Source organism: Lynx rufus, unplaced genomic scaffold (assembly GCF_022079265.1).
Source record: "Lynx rufus isolate CCGP_SWC_20201006 ecotype Redwood Valley unplaced genomic scaffold, mLynRuf1.p SCAF_27, whole genome shotgun sequence".
In the NCBI taxonomy this organism is placed as follows: domain Eukaryota; kingdom Metazoa; phylum Chordata; class Mammalia; order Carnivora; family Felidae; genus Lynx; species Lynx rufus.
The window spans coordinates 4,726,737-4,747,308 of record NW_025814842.1 but is presented as its reverse complement, the minus strand read 5'-3'; the positions used below and the strand labels follow the sequence as shown (position 1 = coordinate 4,747,308).

Sequence of the window (20,572 nt, the reverse complement as noted above, 5' to 3'; positions counted from 1 at the left end):
TCCAACGTGGGGCTCAGACTCCGACCCCAAGATCAGGAGGCACTGCTCTACCTACCGAGCCAGCCGGTGCCCCCGGCTCCTTGTCTCTTAACTTGCTTCCTCTTGCTGAACACATTCTCCGGGTGTTTCCTGAGAAAGAAGCATGTGGGGAACCCGTGCTCTCACGTCTTGGCCACTGCAGTCGTGTGGGATGTCTTCCCGCCTTGCACACCCTGTGCGGCTGCTGTCCCTTGTACTTCCCCCTCTGTCCTGCCTGCCCTTCTGCAGGTGGCCGCCGCCTGGCTGCTTTGGAGTTGATCTTTCTTGCTTTTAACTTTCAGGTGTTCTCTCTCATTCTCTGCCAGTTTTTCAGTGTCGGGATCTGTCTTCTCTGTCCGCAAGCTGTGGTGGGGGTAGCTGGAAGTTTCTCCCGGTCGCTTGTCGCTCACGTGCCTGGTGGTCCTTGGCCTCGGGCTTAAAGGTCGACAGCCTTTACAAAGCAGATTGGAAACAAGCCCACAGGTGGCGTCCACGGGCGTCTCAGATCTGTCAGCTTTCTGCCCCGAGTGTACGGGAACTGTGTCTAGAACCCAAACTCACAGCAACTGGACATTACCGTGGCATCTCAACTGGCGTTTTCTAAATGGGCCTTTGCAGGTTTGCGGAACCTAAGGCGTTAATGGCTGTGACAGCTCAGAGGCCCGGAGGGAAGGGTCTCTAGAGGTCAGATAACTTGGAGACTCTTCATGAAGGTTCTGGCAGCCAAGGGTGAGAAGCTGAGAGACCTCATCCCCTTGCCTTCAAGTGCGCTGCTGTCCGGGGCCCCCTCCACCCCAGAGCGAACCAAGGGCCAGATTTCTTCCAGCTTTCTGGCAGACCAGCTCACCTGACTAGTCCTGTGCCGCGCTCTGTCCCAGGTGCCTGGGGAATCTGAGCTGTAACCCAGGGCGGTTCTGGTCTTTCCTCCTCCACGTAAGATCCTGTTTCCTCCAGTCAACCATTTGTTCCTTCTCTTCTCTCCCCATCCTGGGGTATTTATGCTTTTTAAAGAGACCAATTTACCGTCATTTCCTAGCGTTCGGTGGGGTTAAATCAGATGCCTTTGCAATCTCAGTCTTTAGCCCAGAGCTCCAAGAAAAAAAACTATCCAAGAAGACTTCATTTTCGTTCAGACAGAAAGCTTTTCAAACGCGATTGCTGTGAAACTACCCAGTAAAACAGGCCTTCCCGCAAACATCCAGTGGAAGAGTACGTCACTGTACAGACGCGAATGACACGTGTAAGTGCTTTATTATAAACTCCCTCGGAATCCACTGGCTGACGTCCAAAAGCCAAAGTAATAGGTGAAAGTAAAGCAGCTTGATGTTGAGGCTGGAGCGCCGAGGAGCAGTGGCCCCAGTTCCCAGTCTGACCTCGGGGCTGACCCTTAGCGCCACCCAGGAGAAGACCCATCCGTACCCTTACAGTGACGCACTAAGATTGCGTAGCCAGGAAAATCCAGTCTGCCGGGTTCAGACTCCTAAACCGTGGTAAGACAAGACCCTGTCAGTGAAAAGGTGGGACCGGGGGGGGGGGGGGGTGAGAGTCCACAGATCCGTCAGGTCCTTAAACCTGGCCGTGGATCCCAACTTTTGCTGGGACGGTTCTGAGATCCTCAGGGAATTGCCCTGGAGCTTCCCGAAGCTTCCTACACGAGTCCCGTCATCTCCATGTTCTCTCCTGACACCCGATCTTGCTAACACTGTGATCAAAACGACTTCCCAAATCGTTCCGTGATTCAGAAGACCACCAAATCTAGTACCTGTCGGATTCCTATCGACGGACATCCACCGGCATCACGGACGTCACTCTGCTACTGTCCACGTAAGAACAAAAGTGTGAGTCTGCCGTCCTCGAGCGGTTTAGAGTAGCTCTACTTACACCACGTCCACGTTGGAGCCACCTCCGGGGGGACAGAAAACGTAGGCGGCCCTGTCGGACACCACGCTGTCCAAGGCTTTCATCAGGACGTCGGGCATGTGGTCCGTTAACATCTTCGGGCCGATGAGTATTTTGCTGAACTGTGATTCGTGTGCCCACCTCGCACTGTACCGAGCGGCGGCGCGGCAAAACCTGAGACAGACAGAAGCTGAACTAGCGGAGCGCCCCCCTTGGCTGGAAGCGCGTGTCAAGGGGGACGGAGCCACGCCGCCCGCACTCACCTCCCTGAGGTGCCTTCTTCCTCCAGGTGGATGATCCTGCCGGGAGGGTAGAGATGGGGGTACTTGGCGGGGGACTCCAGGGGGGAGTCGCTGGAGAAGCTGTATGTCGGGGACCCGTGCGTCAGCAGGCTCTGCTCCCCCAGAAGCGGCTGCGTCAGGTGTCCCTGGGCGCCCCCGTCCAGCTCTGTTGGAAGGTTGTCAGGGTCGCCTCCGAACAGCTCATACCAGCACCCGCGCAGCAGGATCTTGTACTGAGGGCAGAGCAAGAAGGCAGGTGCCTGTTACCCAGTCCTTCCCGGGCCACACAGACCTCGGACCACAGCACTTGCTGCGGGACGGTGACCTCAGAGCTCAAATGCCTCCCTGGTTTGTTTAAACCACGGGTCTTAGGAGCGTGGACCTCAGTGGCCCGAACTCCTGTATCTCTTGCACAACGAAGCCACATCAAACTTGAAGCAACAGTAAAAACCACATCATGCAGATTTTGAGAAAAAGTGACCCTTAATTCTTTTTAGGCAGTTCTGCCAACCAGCTTCATTCTCTCCCTTAAGCACATTACTTTTTAAAAATTTGAGGAGTGGGGGGTAGTTGGTAAGGAGAAAGCTTATTAAAAGAATTTTTTTGAAAGTCAGAAAACTTTGTTTTCATAGTAAATTAAATCATCAAAAACTCTACATCCTTGTTACCACATATCATCTGCTGCCTTCAAACATACCTCTAAGAATCATTTTTATATTACTTTTTTAAATGCTTATTTTGAGAGAGAGAGAGAGACTGTGAGCCAGGGAGAAGGGCAAGAGAGAATCCCAAGCAGGCTCTATGATGTCGACACCTGACACGGGGTTTGATCTCCTGCACCGTGAGATCATGACCTGAGCCAAAATCAAGAGCCGGATGCTTAGTCGACTGAACCACCCAGGTGCCCCTGAGAATCCTTTAAAAAAAATAATAATAATAATAAATATATATATATATATGTATGTTTCTTTTGAGACAGTGAGCTCAATTGGGGGAGGGGCAGAGAGAGGCGAACAGAGGATTGGAAGCAGGCTCTGAGCTGTCAGCCTGACGCGGGGCTTGAACCCACGAACTGAGAGATCATGACCTGAGCTGAAGTGGATCATTTTTAAATCTGCCCTTAAAAAAAAAAAAAAAAAAAAAATGTGTTTTTTTTCTCAGTACATCATGGATATCTTTCTCTATTGGTAAATGTTAATTTATGTCACCATTTCTAATGACTACAACATTCCATGGTATACTAATAATTCTTAAACTCTATTTGGCAGCCTTATTTTCTAAGCTTTGGGACCAAAAGCATCAGAATACTGTTGGTCACAAGACAGGGCAAAGACAGCGCATCACTGAAGTGAAACAGGGAAGGTTCTACCACAGTCTCTAACCGTGGCATTTCAGGACTGAGCCGTGCGCTTTCCTTGGCATCGGCCCCGAGCCCCAGATGGAAGGTGTACCCCGGGGAGAGAGAGCCTCAGGCAACGGCATCGAATGCGCTGGGCTAAGAGCCTCTGAACTGAGAAACTTCCTCTCGGGGCACACACAGCCTCCAACTCCTGCAGACCCTCTTCCGGGCACCCCCAGGTTACCTTGGGCTTGTTACAGTGCGCGATCACTCGCAAGATTCTCTTCTTCAAATCTTCCAAGTTGGTCACACTTAACCTGTTTAGCAAAAGACCAGATTGAAGCTCAAAATCCGGTCTTTCAGCTGCCCCCATTCCCGAGGAAGCGCCGGCAGACTCACCTGGGGATGATATCCTTGCCTAGCACAAGCGACACGGTGAAGTTCTTGGAGTGTTCATAAAGGGATTTGCTGAAATTTCAGAAAGATAAACATTCGTCAAGTTTCAGGATTATATTGCCCACAAAGAGCTCCAAAGAGAAATCAAGCAACTTTACCAGGTGACCGAGGTCAGTTTTCAGAGACTTGGGCTGTTCTCTACCCTTTAAAAAAGGGGAAGAGAAAGTAGAGAGCATCCAATCGGAGCGACTCCTTCCCCGGATTCTAGTAAAGCCACAACAGCCGTCAGCCGGATCCAGACGGCAGACCACGCGCGTGCTTGTACCCTTCGCCCCCGCAGCCCCGCTTGGAGGGACCTAACAGACACTCTGGCCGGGCTCCCGGGGGGCTCAGTTGCTTCAGCGTCCGACTCCATTTCGGCTCAGGTCATGATCTCACAGTTTGTGGGATCGAGCCCCAAGTCGGGCTCTGCAAAGACAGCGGGAGCCTGCTTGGGAATCAATCTCTCTCCTCCTCTGCCCCTCCCCGGCTCGTGCAGGGCTGTGCGCGCGCTCTCAAAATAAATACACTTCAAAGAAAAAACACCAACTGGCAAAAACGGAGAAGGACAGATACGAAAAAGGCTATCACTGCTTACAACAGCAGAGGCTGGAAACCCCAACGTCCACCCCTGGAGAGCTGTTCAATTCATACACCACAGCACGTCCAGGGAGTACCGAGTCCTTAGCAGCAGGAGAGTGAGGGTGGCCTGTGCTGCTGTGGGGTGGTCTCAGGACACACGGTCAAGTTACAACAACACCCACGGCAGCATGAAGACTTAGCTACCTTTTATCGAAGAGGAGGAGGAATGCAAAGTTGTATCCGTATTTGCTTTTATATGTAAATAGGTGAGAATTATGGAAAAGCCAAGTTAAAAACTAACGGTGACCTCAGGGAAGAAGGATGGAAAGGAGATCTCTCTGAGTGTCTCTTGCTCTGTAGAGTTGTCTTTGGAACCATGTCATTGTTTTACATAATCATAAAAATTAAAAGAAGGAAAGCAATTCCTAACATCGAGGGTGAAAGAAATGAACCTAGCGGTGTATTAGCCAAACGGAAGGATTATTTCAGGTGAGCTTCCAACAACAGAAGTTGGCTGTCCATCCCTGGGGGGGATGTTACATAAGAACAAAACCAAGTGTAAAAAAACCCAAACCGCCTGCAGCAATCCTCCCACTATGAGCATTCCGAAAGTGATCAGTCTGTGTGGCCTCTGCACACATACATCGGTGCGCACACGGCTCGTGGACCTACTAAAAACCGGGGCTCAAGGAAACCCAGATTTTTAGCATAAGAGAAAAAAAGATATAGTTGCGGTAAAAAATCCCGATCTTTAAGTTGAAAGTGTCAATATGAAGTAAGGATACATTTCCTCTTTGGGGTAACAACAGCATTTCCTACCTCTTAGCACCGAAAAGGCCTAGAAACCGTGACCCCGCCTGGCAGGAATGGGGCACCCGGTGCCCAGGTGACAGTCTCTAATACCATTTCCTACTCAAAAACAACACAGTACTCCATGGGGAGATGGCTGCCGCTTCCAGATGGCAGGACCGGGCAAGAAACCTGAGAACGTTTTGTGGTGCCAGAAAGGAGACACCTGTCCGACACCCGGGGCCGTGGCAGGGTGAGAAGCCTGGTTTGAAGGGACTCCGCTGGCCAAAAGGGGACCGTGGGAACATCAGCAACTCTGCTGCAATGGGCTGAGATAGTTTCAAAGAATTAAGGTCCACCTCTGGAGAATGCTAGAATACCGATTCAGCACTCGGCACACAGCTAAGGAGAGGGAAAGATTCAAGCATTCATGCATCTGTTCTGCTTAAACTGTGAGAAGCTTATACCTCAGATAACCAAGTACTTGGAAGAAAAGTTTTTTGTTTTTTGTTTTGAATTTTTGGCTAATAACTGTAGAAGGAATGCCAGAATATCAACATCTTGCAATCTCTAATAAAATATGTACATATCAGTTACCAGCTGCCAACGTCACAGAGCCCAGCAGACCGGTGTCTCCTGAGGTGATCCAATAGGAATCACGTACCATTCCCACCACGCATTACTGTCAAAAAAAATCAACCCTGAGTCTGTCAAGTTTCTAGACACAATTACCATCTTCTAGGACACACAGCCAGCGGTACGCAGGAACATGTTACGTGACATGGTGAATATACAAGAAAGGAAATCCAGAATGTGGATTCTCCACAACAGGTAACTTGTTTCGGAAATAGAGGGAAATGAGAAATCTATACATTAAGAGAGTTTACAGAATTTCTGTTGTCTGGATTGCCTGCATGTACACTACTAAATGTGATTAAAAACTAACAAAAAAAATACAGTTACAAGACAAATCCACTATATCCAATGTGAGAATCTTGTTTGGAATTTATAACATTTATGAGATCATTGGGAGAACGTGATCAGTTAGTTATTGGTACGAAGAAATTATTAACTTTTTAAAAAAGTGCTCTATGCTATAGAAATCAGCATATTTACGGATAAAATGATAGGTCTCAGATTTGCATCAAAGTAATCGTGCCATGGGATCTGTGGGAAGCAGGGGGTACCTGAATATTCAGCGTGTTAATAAACTACTGAAGCTGATTAAATGGTGGCTTCTGCTCTTTTGACCTTGGTTTGAATTTGTAATTTCTGTATGAAAATTCCATTTTAAGATGATCATAAGCACTGAAGAGAGCATTAGTGATCTCGTACAGGAATCCGAAGAACTATCCAGAAGGTAGCACTAGAAACAAAGAGACAAGGTACGAGAGACAAATTCACAACGTGCAGTAAGAGCAAGGCAGTAATGCCTGTCTGATGGGAGGCCCCCAAGGAGTGGGAGACCGCAGAGGCAGCCATCTGCCACATGTGACTAGGCCTTCACAGATTGGGGGATCTAAACCTTTCAAGCAAGATACATTAAAAGGAGATTCTACAAGCACTTAGGAAAAAAGCAAACACCCATGTAACCTGGATGCACCTTACTGAGTAAAAGAAACGCAACACCAAAGACAGCATATTGTAGGATTCCATTTATGACATGCTAGAGAAGAGAAAACTACAGTGACAAAAAGATCCTTGGATACCTGGGGGTGGGTGGAAGGGACTGACTGCAAAAGGACACAGGACATTTTAATGGTGATCAGCCCCGAAAGGGAAAAAAAAAAAGAAAACTGTCATTTGTGAAGTTATTATATACAATTAAAAAAAAAAAAAGAGGGGTGCCTGGGTGGCGCAGTCGGTTAAGCGTCCGACTTCAGCCAGGTCACGATCTCGCGGTCCGTGAGTTCGAGCCCCGCGTCAGGCTCTGGGCTGATGGCTCGGAGCCTGGAGCCTGTTTCCCATTCTGTGTCTCCCTCTCTCTCTGGCCCTCCCCCGTTCATGCTCTGTCTCTCTCTGTCCCAAAAATAAATAAACGTTGGAAAAAAAAAAAAAGAAAAAAAAAAAAGGAAAGCATCTGCAGAGGAATTCTAATTAATAGGGAAATTTAACAAGGCTGTTGGATACAAGACAAAAGACAAACTTCTATGAGTTTGATCTACGTCAGCCAAAGGAGAAAATGATAAAGTTTAATTGGAAGACATTAAAGGGTCCCGGAATACTTGAAAAGCCACTTTATGTTCAAAGGCTGGAAGCCTCAGTAATGTGTTAGTTACCTCCAGAGTGAACTAGAAAGTAAAGGCAGCTGAAATAAGAACTAAGCTTTTTGTTTACGGAACTTGCAAAGTTGATCCCAAAATTGATATGAGGTGCAAAGGGCTAAGAACAGCCACGAAGCTCTTGCAAAAGCAAAAGGCACACTAGATTTGCACCACTAGAGGCCAACACTTCGTGTTGGCAGCAGGGGAAGGGCTACGATGTTGCACTGTGTGAGGGGGAAATGACTGGATCCCAGACTCACACCGCACACAAAAACGCAATTAAACACAGACTAAAGATCTACCTAAAGGTGAAAGGCCAGACTAAGAGCTGTTGGAATAAAGAAGATGAGCTTCGAATCCTTAGGATAGAAAAAGATTTCTTTAAAAAAAAATTTTTTTTTTAACATTTATTTATTTTTGAGAAACAGAGTGAGACAAAGCGTGAGCGGGGGAAGGGCAGAGAGAGAAGGAGACACAGAATCTGAAACAGGCTCCAGGCTCTGAGCAAACGGTCAGCACAGAGCCTGATGCGGGGCTCAAACCCACAAACTATGAGATCATGACCTGAGCCAAAGTCGGACGCTCAACCGACGGAGCCACCCAGGTGCCCCGAAAAAGATTTCTTAAATAAGAAACAAAAATCATAAACGAAAAGGTTGACAAATGAAGGTTAAAATCAAGAACGGAAGGAAGTGAAGACAGGACTCAATGTAAGTACAAAGCACATTGAGGACCAGGAGAGCATATTCACGACACTTACTTGCAGCTGCACAAGAACGGACTACATAATATACGTGTTTGCAGATCGAGAAAGCAAAAGACGACCTGACAGAAAAATGGGCAAAAGGAACACCACCAAAGTACAAACTCAACAGACAAGGAATCCAGTTCTATAAATTCTGAAACCACACAAATCCAAACTGCTATGTGGAGGCCTGAATATAAGCGGTAAAACTACTTTTTATTTTTTTAAATTTTTTTTTTTTCCAACGTTTATTTATTTTTGGGACAGAGAGAGAGACAGAGCATGAACGGGGGAGGGGCAGAGAGAGAGGGAGACACAGAATCGGAAACAGGCTCCAGGCTCTGAGCCATCAGCCCAGAGCCCGACGCGGGGCTCGAACTCACGGACCGCGAGATCGTGACCTGGCTGAAGTCGGACGCTTAACCGACTGCGCCACCCAGGCGCCCCTAAAACTACTTTTTAAAGCAAAGGAAGAATTTTCACAAAGGTCAGGATGGGGAGTATGTGCAGGGAAGGAGAGGACGCACAGGGAATTCTAAGTCACTGAACGCTTGGTTTCTCAATGTGGGTACAGAGAGCTGTGTGTATTTTTAAATCCACTTTATTGAGGTGGACACAGCAAAATCACCCAATTATGAGTGGACAAGTCCTGACAAATGCTTTAACTGCTTAACTGCCACCACCATCACAATAAAGAACATTTCCAGCACCCCCAAGAGCCCCCTGTGTCCTCTGGCCATCAATCCCACCCCCACCCCAGGAGGTGAGATAACTGGAATCCTACAATAGGTCTTGTGTGTAGACTTTTCTTCACGTGGCAAAATGCATCCACGTTGTAAAGATGTTTGTTTATCCTTCTCAGAAAATGTAAATTTTGTATTAAATGTTTCACAATCTAAAAATTCAGTTAAAAAGTCATTCCTGGGGCACCTGGGTGGCTCAGTCGGTTGGGCATCCGGCTACGGCTTAGGTCATGATCTCATAGTCTATGAGTTCGAGCCCCACGTCGGGCTCTGTGCCGACAGCTTGGAGCCTGAAGCCTGCTTTGGATTCTGTGTCTCCCTCTCTCTCTGCCCCTTCCCTGATCACACTCTGTCTCTCAAAATAAAATAAAAACATAAAAAAATAAAAATAAAAATAAAAAAAAGTCATTCCTGTTGGGGCGCCTGGGTGGCTCAGTCAGTTAAATGTCCAACTTTGGCTCAGGTCATGATCTCGCAGTTTGTGGGTTTGAGCCCAACATCAGGCTCTGTGCCATCAGCTCAGAGACTGGAGCCTGCTTTGGATTCTGTGTCTCCCTCTCTCCCTGCCCTCGCCGGCTTCCTCTCTCTCTCTCAAAAATAAATATTAAAAAAATTTTTTTAGAAGTCATTCATGTCTTTTGATATGTATAAATGTATATTTTAACATAAAAAGAGCTTTAAGGGGCACCTGGGTGGCTTAGTGGGTTAAGCTCAGGTCATAATCTCACAGTTGGTGAGTTCGTGTCCCGCATCTGGCTCTGTGCTGAGAGCTCAGAGCCTGGAGTCTGCTTCAGATTCTGTGTCTCCCTCTCTCTCTGCCCCTCTCTGGCTCACACTCTGTCTCTCTCTCAAAAGTAATAAACATTAAAAAAAAAAAAAAAAAAAAAGCTTTGAGAATTGGAAAGGTATATAAATATTTATATATAAATATAATGGATGGAATTATAATTATTAAATATAATTATAATTACCAATAGTAACACAAAATGTAAATTTCCATCCATAGAATAGAAATGGCATAACCAGATAATAGAATACTCAGCAGCTACATAAAAAACATGCTCTCAAACAATATTTAAGGATATAATGTATACAAAATACTACGTCTGGGTGACTGGCTGGCTCAGTTGATTGGGCCAACTCTTGATTTTTAGCTCAGGTCATGATCCCAGGGCTGTGGGATCCAGCCCTGTGTTGTCAGACTTGACGCAGAGCATGGAAGCAGCTTAAGATTATGTCTTTCTCTCTTTCTGCCCCTCTCCAGCTTCTGCTCTCTCTCTCAAGTAAGTAAAAACTGTTAATTTGTAAAGCATAGCCACACACAAGCAGCTAGAAGTAAACAAACCTGAATAGTTCCAGTGTGATTTCTGGGTAGAAAATCTCTGATCTTTCCACTTTTTTACATTTTCCAAAACTTCCATGATGGATACAAATTTCTTTTTTCCTCCCCTTTTTCCTTTTTAAATTATAGCACAGACTTCTTTTATCATTAGTACAGAAAATGATGTAGGATTAAGTATGTTAAGTAAGAAAAAAATATACTTTCAAACTTAAAAAAATAATCAGGAAACAAATTCAGGAGAGTTGTAGGCTACAGGACGACTCCGGACATAACATGGGGCACAGTGTTACGCAGGTTCGGTTGCAGTAAAGCAAATACTGCGGTACAGCGACTAACGTGAATCGTTTGGTTTCCCAGCGCAGAGAAGTTCTGTTTACGCGCGTTGCAGTCTATTAAGTGTGCAACGTCTATTTAACTTTTTTTAATGTTTCTTTATATTCGAGAGAGAGACAGAGCTCAAGCGGGGGAGGGCAGAGAGAGAATGAGACACAGAATCCGAAGCAGGCTCCAGGCTCTGAGCTGTCAGCAGAGTCTGGGGCGGGGCTCAAACTCATGAGCTGCGAGATCATGACCTGAGCCGAAGTCAGACGCTTAACCCACTGAGCCACCCAGGGGCCCCAAGTGTGCAGTGTCTATTTAAAGTGTGCAATGATGTGTCTACAAAAACAATGTACACACTGTAATTAAAAAATACTTTATTGTGGGGCGCCTGGGTGGCTCAGTCGTTTGGGCGTTCGACTTCGACTCAGGTCATGATCTCACAGTTTGTGAGTTCGAGCCCCACCTCAGGCTCTGTGCTGACAGCTCCGAGCCTGGAGCCTGCTTTGGATTCTGTGTCTCATTCTCTCTCTGCCCCTACCCCGCTTGTGCTCTGTCTCTGTCTCTCAAAAATAAATAAACGTAAAAAAAAAAGTTTTTTTAAATACTTTATTGCTAAAAAATGCTAACCACCATCGGAGCTTTCAGTGAGTCATAACCACCCATCACACGTCAACATAACAAAATAATGAAAAAAATTGAAATACTGCAAGAACCTTTAAAATGTGACAAAGACATAAAGTGAGCTGATGCTGTTTGAAAAGTGGTCCCAACAAACTTGCTTAAGGCAGGGCTGCCACAAACCTTTACTTATTTAAAAAAAATTTAAAAAGTGAAGCAGTACCTACGAAGCACAATAACACAAGGTATGTACTTGTAAACAGGAATCTGTTGTTGGCATAAGCTAATGAGCTATCAGAAAGAAAAATAAGAAAGCAATCCTACTCACAGTTGCACCCCAAAACCACGAAGGAATCAGTTTAACCAAGGAGGGGCAAGATGTGTGCACTGGAAACCCTAAGACCTGATGAAAGAACTGAAGACAAGAATAAATGGGAAGGTTTCCATGCTCGCGGACTGGGAGAATTAATACTGTCAAAATATCCACACTACCCAAAGCAATCTAGAGTCAGCTCAATCCCTATCAAAATTCCAATGGCATTTTTCACAGAAATAGACAAAATAATCCTAAAATGTATGCGGAACCACAAAAGACCCCAAATCGCCAAAGCAATCTTGAGAACGAAGAGCAAAGCTGGAGGCATCATGCTCCCGGATTCCAAACGATATTATAAAGCTACAGTAATCAAAATAGTATGGTATTGGCATAAAAACAGACACACACCCCAGAAATAAAGCCAACTAATTTACAACATAGCAGCAAGAATATACGAGGCGGCCAGAACAGTCTCTTCAAGCAATGGTGCTGGGAGAACCGAAGCCACGTGCAGAAGAATGAACCTGGACCCCTATCTTACACCACAACACGACCCAACTCAAAATGATGAAAGACTTCAATATAAGACCTGAAACCATAAAACTCCCAGAAGAAAACAGGCAGTGAGCTCCCAGACATTGGTCTCAATGATGACTTTTTGGATTTGACCCCAAAAGCAAAGGCAACAAAAGCAAAACTAAACAGGGAGGGACCACATCCAACCAAAAAGCTTCTGCACAGAGAAAGGGAACAACCGACAAAACGAAAAGGCGATCTGCGGAATGGGAGAAAACATTTGCAAATCATACCTCTGACAAGGGGTTGATACCCAAAATATATAAAGAATTCACACAACCCACTAGCAGAAAAACAGTAAGATTTAAAAATGGGCAGAGGAGCAGAACAGACATTCTTTTTTTTTAAGCAACACTTTGTGGTTTTTTTGTTTTTGTTGTTGAGAGAGAGGACACCAGTGAGTGAGGGGCACAGAGAGAGGGAGAGGGAGAGAGAGAGGGAGAGGGAGAGGGAGGGGGGAGAGAGAGACAGAGAGAGAAGCAGGGCTCACCCAAAGTGGGACTCGAACTCACGAACTGTTAGATCACGACCTGAGCTGAAGTTAGATGCTTCACTGACTGAGCCATTCAGGCGTCCAATACCTTTTTTTTTTTAAATGTTTATTTTTGAGAGATAGTGCACACGCGTACAAGCAGGGGAGAGGCAGAGAGAGAGAGAAGGAGGGAGGGAGGGAGAGAGAGAATCCCAAGCAGGCTCCATGCTATCAGCGCAGAGCCCCACATGGGGCCTGATCTTGTGAACCATGAAATCATGACCTGAGCTTAAATCAAGAGTCAGACGCTTAACCGACCTAGTCACCCAGGTGGCCCTAAACATTTTTTTTTTTTAATTTTTTTTTTTTTCAACGTTTATTTATTTTTGGGACAGAGAGAGACAGAGCATGAACGGGGGAGGGGCAGAGAGAGAGGGAGACACAGAATCGGAAACAGGCACCAGGCTCTGAGCCATCAGCCCAGAGCCCGACGCGGGGCTCGAACTCACGGACCGCGAGATCGTGACCTGGCTGAAGTCGGACGCTTAACCGACTGCGCCACCCAGGCGCCCCAACATTTTCTTTTTAAGTAGACTCCACACCCAGTGTGGAGCCCAACACGGGGCCCAAACTCACGACCCTGAGATCAAGACTCGAGCCAAGATCAAGAGTCGGATGCCTGACAGCCACCCAGGCACCCCGAATGGACTTTTTTCCAAAAAAAGACATGCACGTGACCCACAGGTACGTGAAAATGCTCAACATCACTACTTCTCAGGGAAATGCAAATCCAAACCACGATGAGATATCACCTGACACTTGTCCGAATGGCTAGTAAAACAACAAAGGTCCCCAAACAAGAAATAACGAGTGCTGGCGAGGATGTGGAGAAAAGGCAACCCCGGTGTCCTGCTGGTGGGAAAGCAAACTGGTGCAGCCACTGTGGAAAACAGTGTGAAGTCTCCTCAAAAACCTAAACGTGGAACTATCATGTCATCCGGCAATTACACTTCTGGGTACGTGTCCAGAGAAAATGAAGACGCTAACTTGAAAAGAGAGCTGTACCCCTACGTTTACTGCAGCATGATTTGCAACGGCCAAGACGTGGGAACTACGTAAGCGTGCATCAGCACATGAATGGAAAAAAAGTGGTGTGTGTGCACGTGCATGTACAATGACCATAAAATACAATGAAATTCTGCGATTTGCAACAACACGGATGGACACTGAGGGCATTACGCTAACTGAAATCAGTCAGATAGACTTATTTACTTTTATAAATACTGTATGATCTCACTTATATGTGGAATGTAAAAAAAAAAAAAAAATCCCCCAAAGCCAAGCTCACAGACACGGAGAATACAAGCTGGTGGCTGCCAGAGGCGAGGGCTGCAGGGCGGGTGGACTGGGTGAACGGAGCCCAAGGGCGCAAAGCCCGAATTATAAAGAAGTCACGGGGACCGATGGGGATGGAAGTACAGCACGGTGACGAGTTACTAACACCAGATGGCACATTTGAAAGCTCCTGAGAGAGGGGCGCCTGGGGGGCTCAGTCGGGTGAGCGTCCGACTTCGGCTCAGGTCATGATCTCATGGCTTGTAGGTTTGAGCCCTGCGTCGGGCTCTGCGCTGACAGCTCGGAGCCCGGAGCCTGCTTCGGATTCTGTGTCTCCGTCTCTCTCTGCCCCTCCCCCACTTGTGCTCTGTCTCTCTTTGTCTCTCTGTCTCTCAAAAATAAACAAACACTGAAAGTTGCTAAATGAATCTTAAAAGTTCTTATCCCAAGGAAAGAAATTCTGTCACGTAAGGAGACAGAGGTTGCCTAGACGTCTTGTGACCATTTCACAACGTATTCTGTGGGACATCTGATGTGAGCCGTCCCTCTGTAAAGAGAGTCTCCGCTCTGCGCCCTTTTGAAGACAGAGCTGTGTTCACGCAGGCCTGTGAAAGGCTGTTCGGTGTCCCTGCAACTGTGCAGTGCTTGAAGCAAACGGGCTGAGCACGAGAGATCACGAGATCACAACTCCAAGACCGGTCGGGAGCACACGGCACCCCGTCACACGCCTGCCAGAAACAAGTACCTCAGCAACCCCCGGGGCGGGGAGAAGGCGTAGCACCGGAGTTGAGGATACGAGCTCCTGAGCATGATGGCCAGCAGGGCCGCGGCGCCGGCCCCCAGGCTGTGTCCCACGACCACTAGCCGGTATTCCTGCGGGACAAAAGCAGAACGTGTCGTGGTTAAAACGAAGCAGACGGCTGATGACAACGACGGGGAGGAAAAGAAAAATGAAAACCTCACGGGAGCAATGCTGAACGCTTGGCTCAAGATCCCATCGTTGATGAGGCGCTGGTACACATATCTGGCGGCTTGAGAAATCCCCTAAAAATGCAGACGAGAGAAGGTGGCTTTTGATCATCAGACGAAATGAGTTCCGTTATGACAGGTGACAGGCTTACACTGTGCACACTCATTTGTGACGGTCTCCCCAAGGCGGAGACCAGCACCTGGGGATCAGCGGCCACAGCTACCACTCGCCCTTGTGTTCCTGGTTCCTGATGCAGAGTTCGGCCTGGAGAGGGGGCTCCATGGCTGTTTTCATGAACCACTGAACGGGTAACATCGGGAACACACGTGCATGGCAAGGGGTCTTTCTATGGCTTATTCTGAAGCTATACGATATTTTGCTGTATACACATACCACGGTTTACTTCAGCCAAGTCCTGACGGATTGTCAGATTTAGATTATAAGTGGCTGATCTTCTAAGATATTCGCCAAGCATTCAGTTTCGGCAAAGGCAAAACTAAGACCATCGGAAATGAGTTCTAGGGGGGTCAGATTTTAGTTCCATTTCAAAGAAGAAATGAAATGTAAAACCTCCTAACAAATACAGCTGTCCTAAGAAACAGGCTTCTTGAAAAATGAAGCAGTTTCAATGGAGGACGAGACAAGGCCGTCGTGGCCCCTGTCCTTGTGCGGCTGCTCTTCTAACAAGACCGAAGGGGAGAAATCCTGTGTTCAGATGCGAGACGCGGGAGAGCCTCCCGAGCTACTGCAAATCCCTGAGTGGGTAACGACTGAATTCTGTGGGAGGAGGCGGGACCTGGCCTCACACGAGAGAGGCCCGGTTCCGGACAGACAGAGCCAAAAGTGACCTGGACACCACTGCAGCTGGCCGGAGTCCCTGGCCCGTGTCACACACGCAGGCCAAGACTGTGCTCGCTTGCACGGTCGTGAACTCCAACGACTTCGGCCAGTATCGGGGCCAAAACGTGTAGGAGTGAAGCCAGGGGCGGAGAGCAGCAGTACAGGCCCTTAGGCCTGCAGCTCCAGCAGCCACCTTCCTGGCCCGAGGGAGGAGCTGCTTCTGGAGGGACCGGGACCAGGCTCAGAGCGCATCTTGTGGTCGCACAAAGGCTGCGGCTAGATTCTAAGACCAGAGCCACTACCCAGCCCACTGAACCGCATCCTGTGGTTGGCTCATGGCTGTGTCTCTGTAAGAAAGTCGAACATTCTGGTTCTTCTTCCCACGTGTCCGACAGTTAAACTGGATTCCTGTGTGACTCGAGGCACAAAGAGACAGCTAGGGGTTGCGGGCGAACGTTCACTTCCGAGGACTGTCAAGCTTCTAACGGGGGGCAGAACGAAGCCTCCAGTCTGGCCCCGCATTGCGAACTATCCAGGCAGGACACTGGCCCAATCAGCTCCACTCCGGCTCTGACACGTTTATATAAAAACTAAGCACTTTGCTTAAAAAACGATTACTAGAGAAGTGATACGGGTTTTGGTTGAAAAACCCCCAAGTGCATAAAAACAGCACAGGCCCACCGCCGTCCACCCCGACAGCCCTGGCCCCGGAAGCAGCCGCCATGATCTCTGGGACCGGACATTCCCCCAAACGTTAAAACACCGTGCTCGCCACCGCATCAGTCATCAGGGAAACGTGAACCCAGACCGCAGCGAGACACCGCTTCGCACCCCTGGGATGGCTGTCATCGAAGCCACAGAAGATACGTGTGAACGAGAACATGGAGAACGGGAGCCCTCACACGCTGCAAGCGGAGCGCCAACTGGTGCAGCTGGGCCGGAAGACGGTTCGGCGGCTCCTCCCCGAGTGAAACCCAGCTAACACCCCAAGACGCGGCGGCCCCGCTTCCGGGTGGAGTCTCTACAGAGCGCAAAGGAAGGGCTGCAGCTGTGGCCGGCGGGCCCTCCAGTGGACAAACGGACAAACCAAAGTGGTCTGTGCACACAGCAGAACGTCTCTCAGCGGCTGCCGAGAGGGGACTGCTGAAGGGACAGTTTGTTCGGGATGATGAGAAAGTCTGGGCACAGACGGCGGTCATGGGGACGGGCATTTGGAATCTATCTACCGCCAGCAACCTGTACGCTTACAAGTGGTTAATGTGACAGACATTATGTCACGTCATCGAAACCGTTTAAAAAAACCACCTCTGCTCTAGGCCCTTTGTGTTCCTGGAGGAGGAGCCCGCAGCCCCACGCCACCAGCACAGAACCAACAAGACGAGAACTCGTGTGTTGTGTCCTCTGCACAGGAAACCCGCGGGCGACAGGACGGGGCTGCGGGGCCCCTCGGGACTCCTGGGCGAGAGACTCACGTGCGCTGGACGCTCCTCGGACCTCGACTTCCCCACGATAATGTGTGACTTTTATCAAGGGAAGAGCATTCGACTGGGGGGTCAAATGCCGAGTGACACTTATCCTAACAACTGTGTGGCCTCTGGTAAGTCCCTCGATGGCTCAGAACCTGCTGCTTCCTCTTAAAAAGCAACCTGGTGGGACTGTCGTGGGAATTTGTACTAAAGGGGAAGAGAGCACTCACTCGGCACTGGCTATCTGCTGTACGGTTAGCAGGTTAGCATTCACAGGACAGTCAGACTTGGAAAAACCCTGGCCCCTCTGAGCTTCTCTCGGACGGAACATTCCCGAACACAAACCCCAGGGCTCGTACCTTGTGCGCCGAACAGTCTTGCACCCCACACTCCAAGTTCAGGTCCTCGCTCTCCGCTGACAGGTCCGTGAGGATGTCCTGCAAAGAGCGCATTGGAAAAGGCCGCCGGGATGAGCTGAGAGCAGACGCTGCGGGGCGGGTCCCTCTGAAGGACAGTCTCCTGGGTCAGACTGAGGACTGAACCTCACACCCAAACTCAGGAGGGAAACCCAGGTGGCCAGGAAGCCTGAGGGACCCATGGCAGGGAGGGGGCTGTGGGACGCGTCTAAGACACACCTTCTGCCTAAGTACTCTGTACACCCCTCTTCTAAGTACCACAGAGCAGAGCCCTGTACCTGGGTTTTGAACAAAGCATGGTTCCTATCCTCAAGGGGCTATCAACGGCTCACAGAAACCTAAGGGAGGGTAAGAAATGCATTGGGGTGGGGGTGCTTCCTGGAGGAGGTGACGCCAGAGACTAAAGGAAAAACTTACTTTCAGGAAACAGAGAGGTGGGCAACCCCAGGTGAAGGGGCAGCAGGCCCCAGCTTGGCTAACCCACCAGGGATGGGACTCCGGAGCATGTGGAGTGCCTGGTGGGAAGTGGAAAGGCAGGGGGGCTCGGGTCACAAAGCTCCGATAGAGCCATGATAAGAGACATGAATTCTGTATTAAAAAGCAACGGGGAAGGGGGTGCGGTGAGGGAGGTCCTGAGGAGTGGGAAGATCGGACCCACATTCTGGAAAGAGTCTCTGTGGACGGTATGAGGACTGACTGGGAAAATGAAAGACCAGGGACAGGGACCCGGGTAGAAAACTGCTTCCCTGGCCTGGAAAAGGGGACGGGGGCACAATCAGGGCTACGGCACTGTGCACAGAGAGATGGCCGGAGAGAGACGGGCAGGAAGGCAGGACAGACACCGAGGACGGCTTCACCCTTTCTATAGGGGGCAGCTGGGGGCTGCTGCAGAATTACCAGAAATCGGGGCCCAGACAGCGGGTCTGGAGGAGGCGAGGTGCCTGCGGTGTCTGGCCAGAACCCCCAGGTGCACCCCCGCCCTGCAGAGGGTCAAGGTCTCTCTACACTTTCTGGGGCGGCAGCAAAGTGGGAATCAGGAAATGAGATTGAGGAACGGCCAAGAACAGACCGAAAAGCACATCACGGAAACGGGGAGAAAAAAGCCACCCAGGATCTCCCCGGGACAGGACGGGAGAGGTCTCGCTGGGCTGGGGACAGGTAAGTGGCAGTCCTCGAGGCGTCCGCATGTGAGCACCAGGAGGGGACTGGCAGGCGCCTCTGTAGCAACTTCTTGAAGGGAAGCCCCCCATCTCCCCAACCCCGCCAGTCTGTTTCTGATGCTTCTCAGTGAAAAGGAAAACGACTTCCTGGGTTTTTCCAAAGGGAGTGTCTCACAACCGGGGTCTGCTTCGGCAGCTTCTGTCCCAGTGTTCCCCCCCCCAACGCCTGCTGCCCTGTCTGACGCCCCCTTGATCCTCAGCTCCTGGTGCCCGCGGCTGGCCGTTCGCCCCACCCCTCGTCCCTGGGCTCCCTACCTGGAGAGACATGGTTCCTCTCACTGCCACCACGACGGACTCCTTTCTGTGGTCCAGAGCCACTAAAAAGGGAAGCTCGTAGACCTGAGGGCGAGGGAAAGAGGCAGGAGGTCCCGAGGGTAAGAACGTGTGGCTGCGGATACAGAGTTAGGCCGGCCCCCGTTGCTAACGGTTCCGCAGCCACGACTGCCAAGTGCAGCTCCCTGTCCTTCAACAGGAGGCGGGCTACGTGCAGACGCGGTGCAGGGGCATTCCGGGGCGGGGGGGGGCTCAGTCGGTTAAGTGACTGACTCTTAGTTTCGGCTCAGGTCATGATCTCACAGTTCGGGAGTTTAAGCCCCTGCTTGGGACTCTCCCTCTCTCTCTGTCCCCACCCTGCTTACTAGCAAGCTGTCTCTCAAAATAAATAAATAAACTTAAAACAAAACCAAAAACACAGTACAGCATCTCTATGAAGACTTCTGGCTCCATCTACGTTAAGCCGAAACAGTATGCAAAGTGTGTGTGTGTGTGTGTGTGTGTGTGTGTGTGTGTGTCTCCCCATGTACATTTTTCTGGGGAAAATAATCTGTAGGGGCGCCTGAGGGGCTCAGTCGGTTAAGCGTCCCACTTCGGCTCAGGTCATGATCTCGCGGTTCGTGGGTTCCAGCCCCGCGTCCGGCTCTGTGCTGACAGCTCGGAGCCTGGGGCCTGCTTCACATTCTGTGTCTCCCTCTCTCTCTGCCTCTCACCCGTTCCCACTCTGTCTCTGTCTCTCTCTCTCAAAAGTAAATAAACATAAAAAAAAAAAAAATCTGTAACTTCTGTCAGAATCTCACAGGACTCCAGGACCCCAAAGAAGTTCAGAAGCGCCGTTACACCTACCTTGTCATGAAAGCTTATGTGAATGAAGTCCCTGTACTGTAGCCCTGTCGTCTGCAGGATGGAGCCAAAATGGCAGCTGAGCTGATCACCTCCAACCAAGTCATATTCTGCTGTCCTGGTTCTACAACTAAAAACACAGGCAAGGCTGGTACTCTGCCAACCTGAGCCACTGACCAAGGAACATCGATCCCCACTGTTCTGTCTTCCCCAAATCACGAGGACCCAAGTTTACAATTTTCAGGCCTTACTCTGGCGAACATATAATGGCCTTTAAAAGATTATTACATTCCTGTGCATACTTCTTACTACAGCTTTCATCTCTGGAGTCATGTCGATGTTTTACATATACAAAAAAATCAGTATTAAGAATGGGAGATACTTGGGGCGCCTGGGTGGCTCACTCAGTTAAGCGTCCGACTTCGGCTCGGGTCATGATCTCACAGCTTGTGAGTTCGAGCCCCACGTC

The 20,572-nt window shown here is 49.2% G+C and overlaps 1 protein-coding gene across 3 annotated transcripts in view; it reads right to left on the bottom strand.

The window, feature by feature from the left end:
• DAGLB (diacylglycerol lipase beta) overlaps positions 1-20,572 on the bottom strand; it is a 38,909-nt gene that overhangs the window by 2,213 nt on the left and 16,124 nt on the right. For all 3 annotated transcript variants that reach the window (XM_047089457.1, XM_047089458.1, XM_047089459.1), the window contains 9 exons: positions 20,107-20,233; positions 19,243-19,326; positions 17,711-17,788; positions 15,039-15,119; positions 14,821-14,948; positions 3,937-4,005; positions 3,782-3,854; positions 2,181-2,431; positions 1,900-2,091 (listed from right to left, as the gene is read on the bottom strand). In XM_047089457.1, the coding sequence (XP_046945413.1) occupies positions 1,900-2,091; positions 2,181-2,431; positions 3,782-3,854; positions 3,937-4,005; positions 14,821-14,948; positions 15,039-15,119; positions 17,711-17,788; positions 19,243-19,326; positions 20,107-20,233 (1,083 nt within the window). The remainder of the gene's footprint in view (positions 1-1,899; positions 2,092-2,180; positions 2,432-3,781; positions 3,855-3,936; positions 4,006-14,820; positions 14,949-15,038; positions 15,120-17,710; positions 17,789-19,242; positions 19,327-20,106; positions 20,234-20,572) is intronic.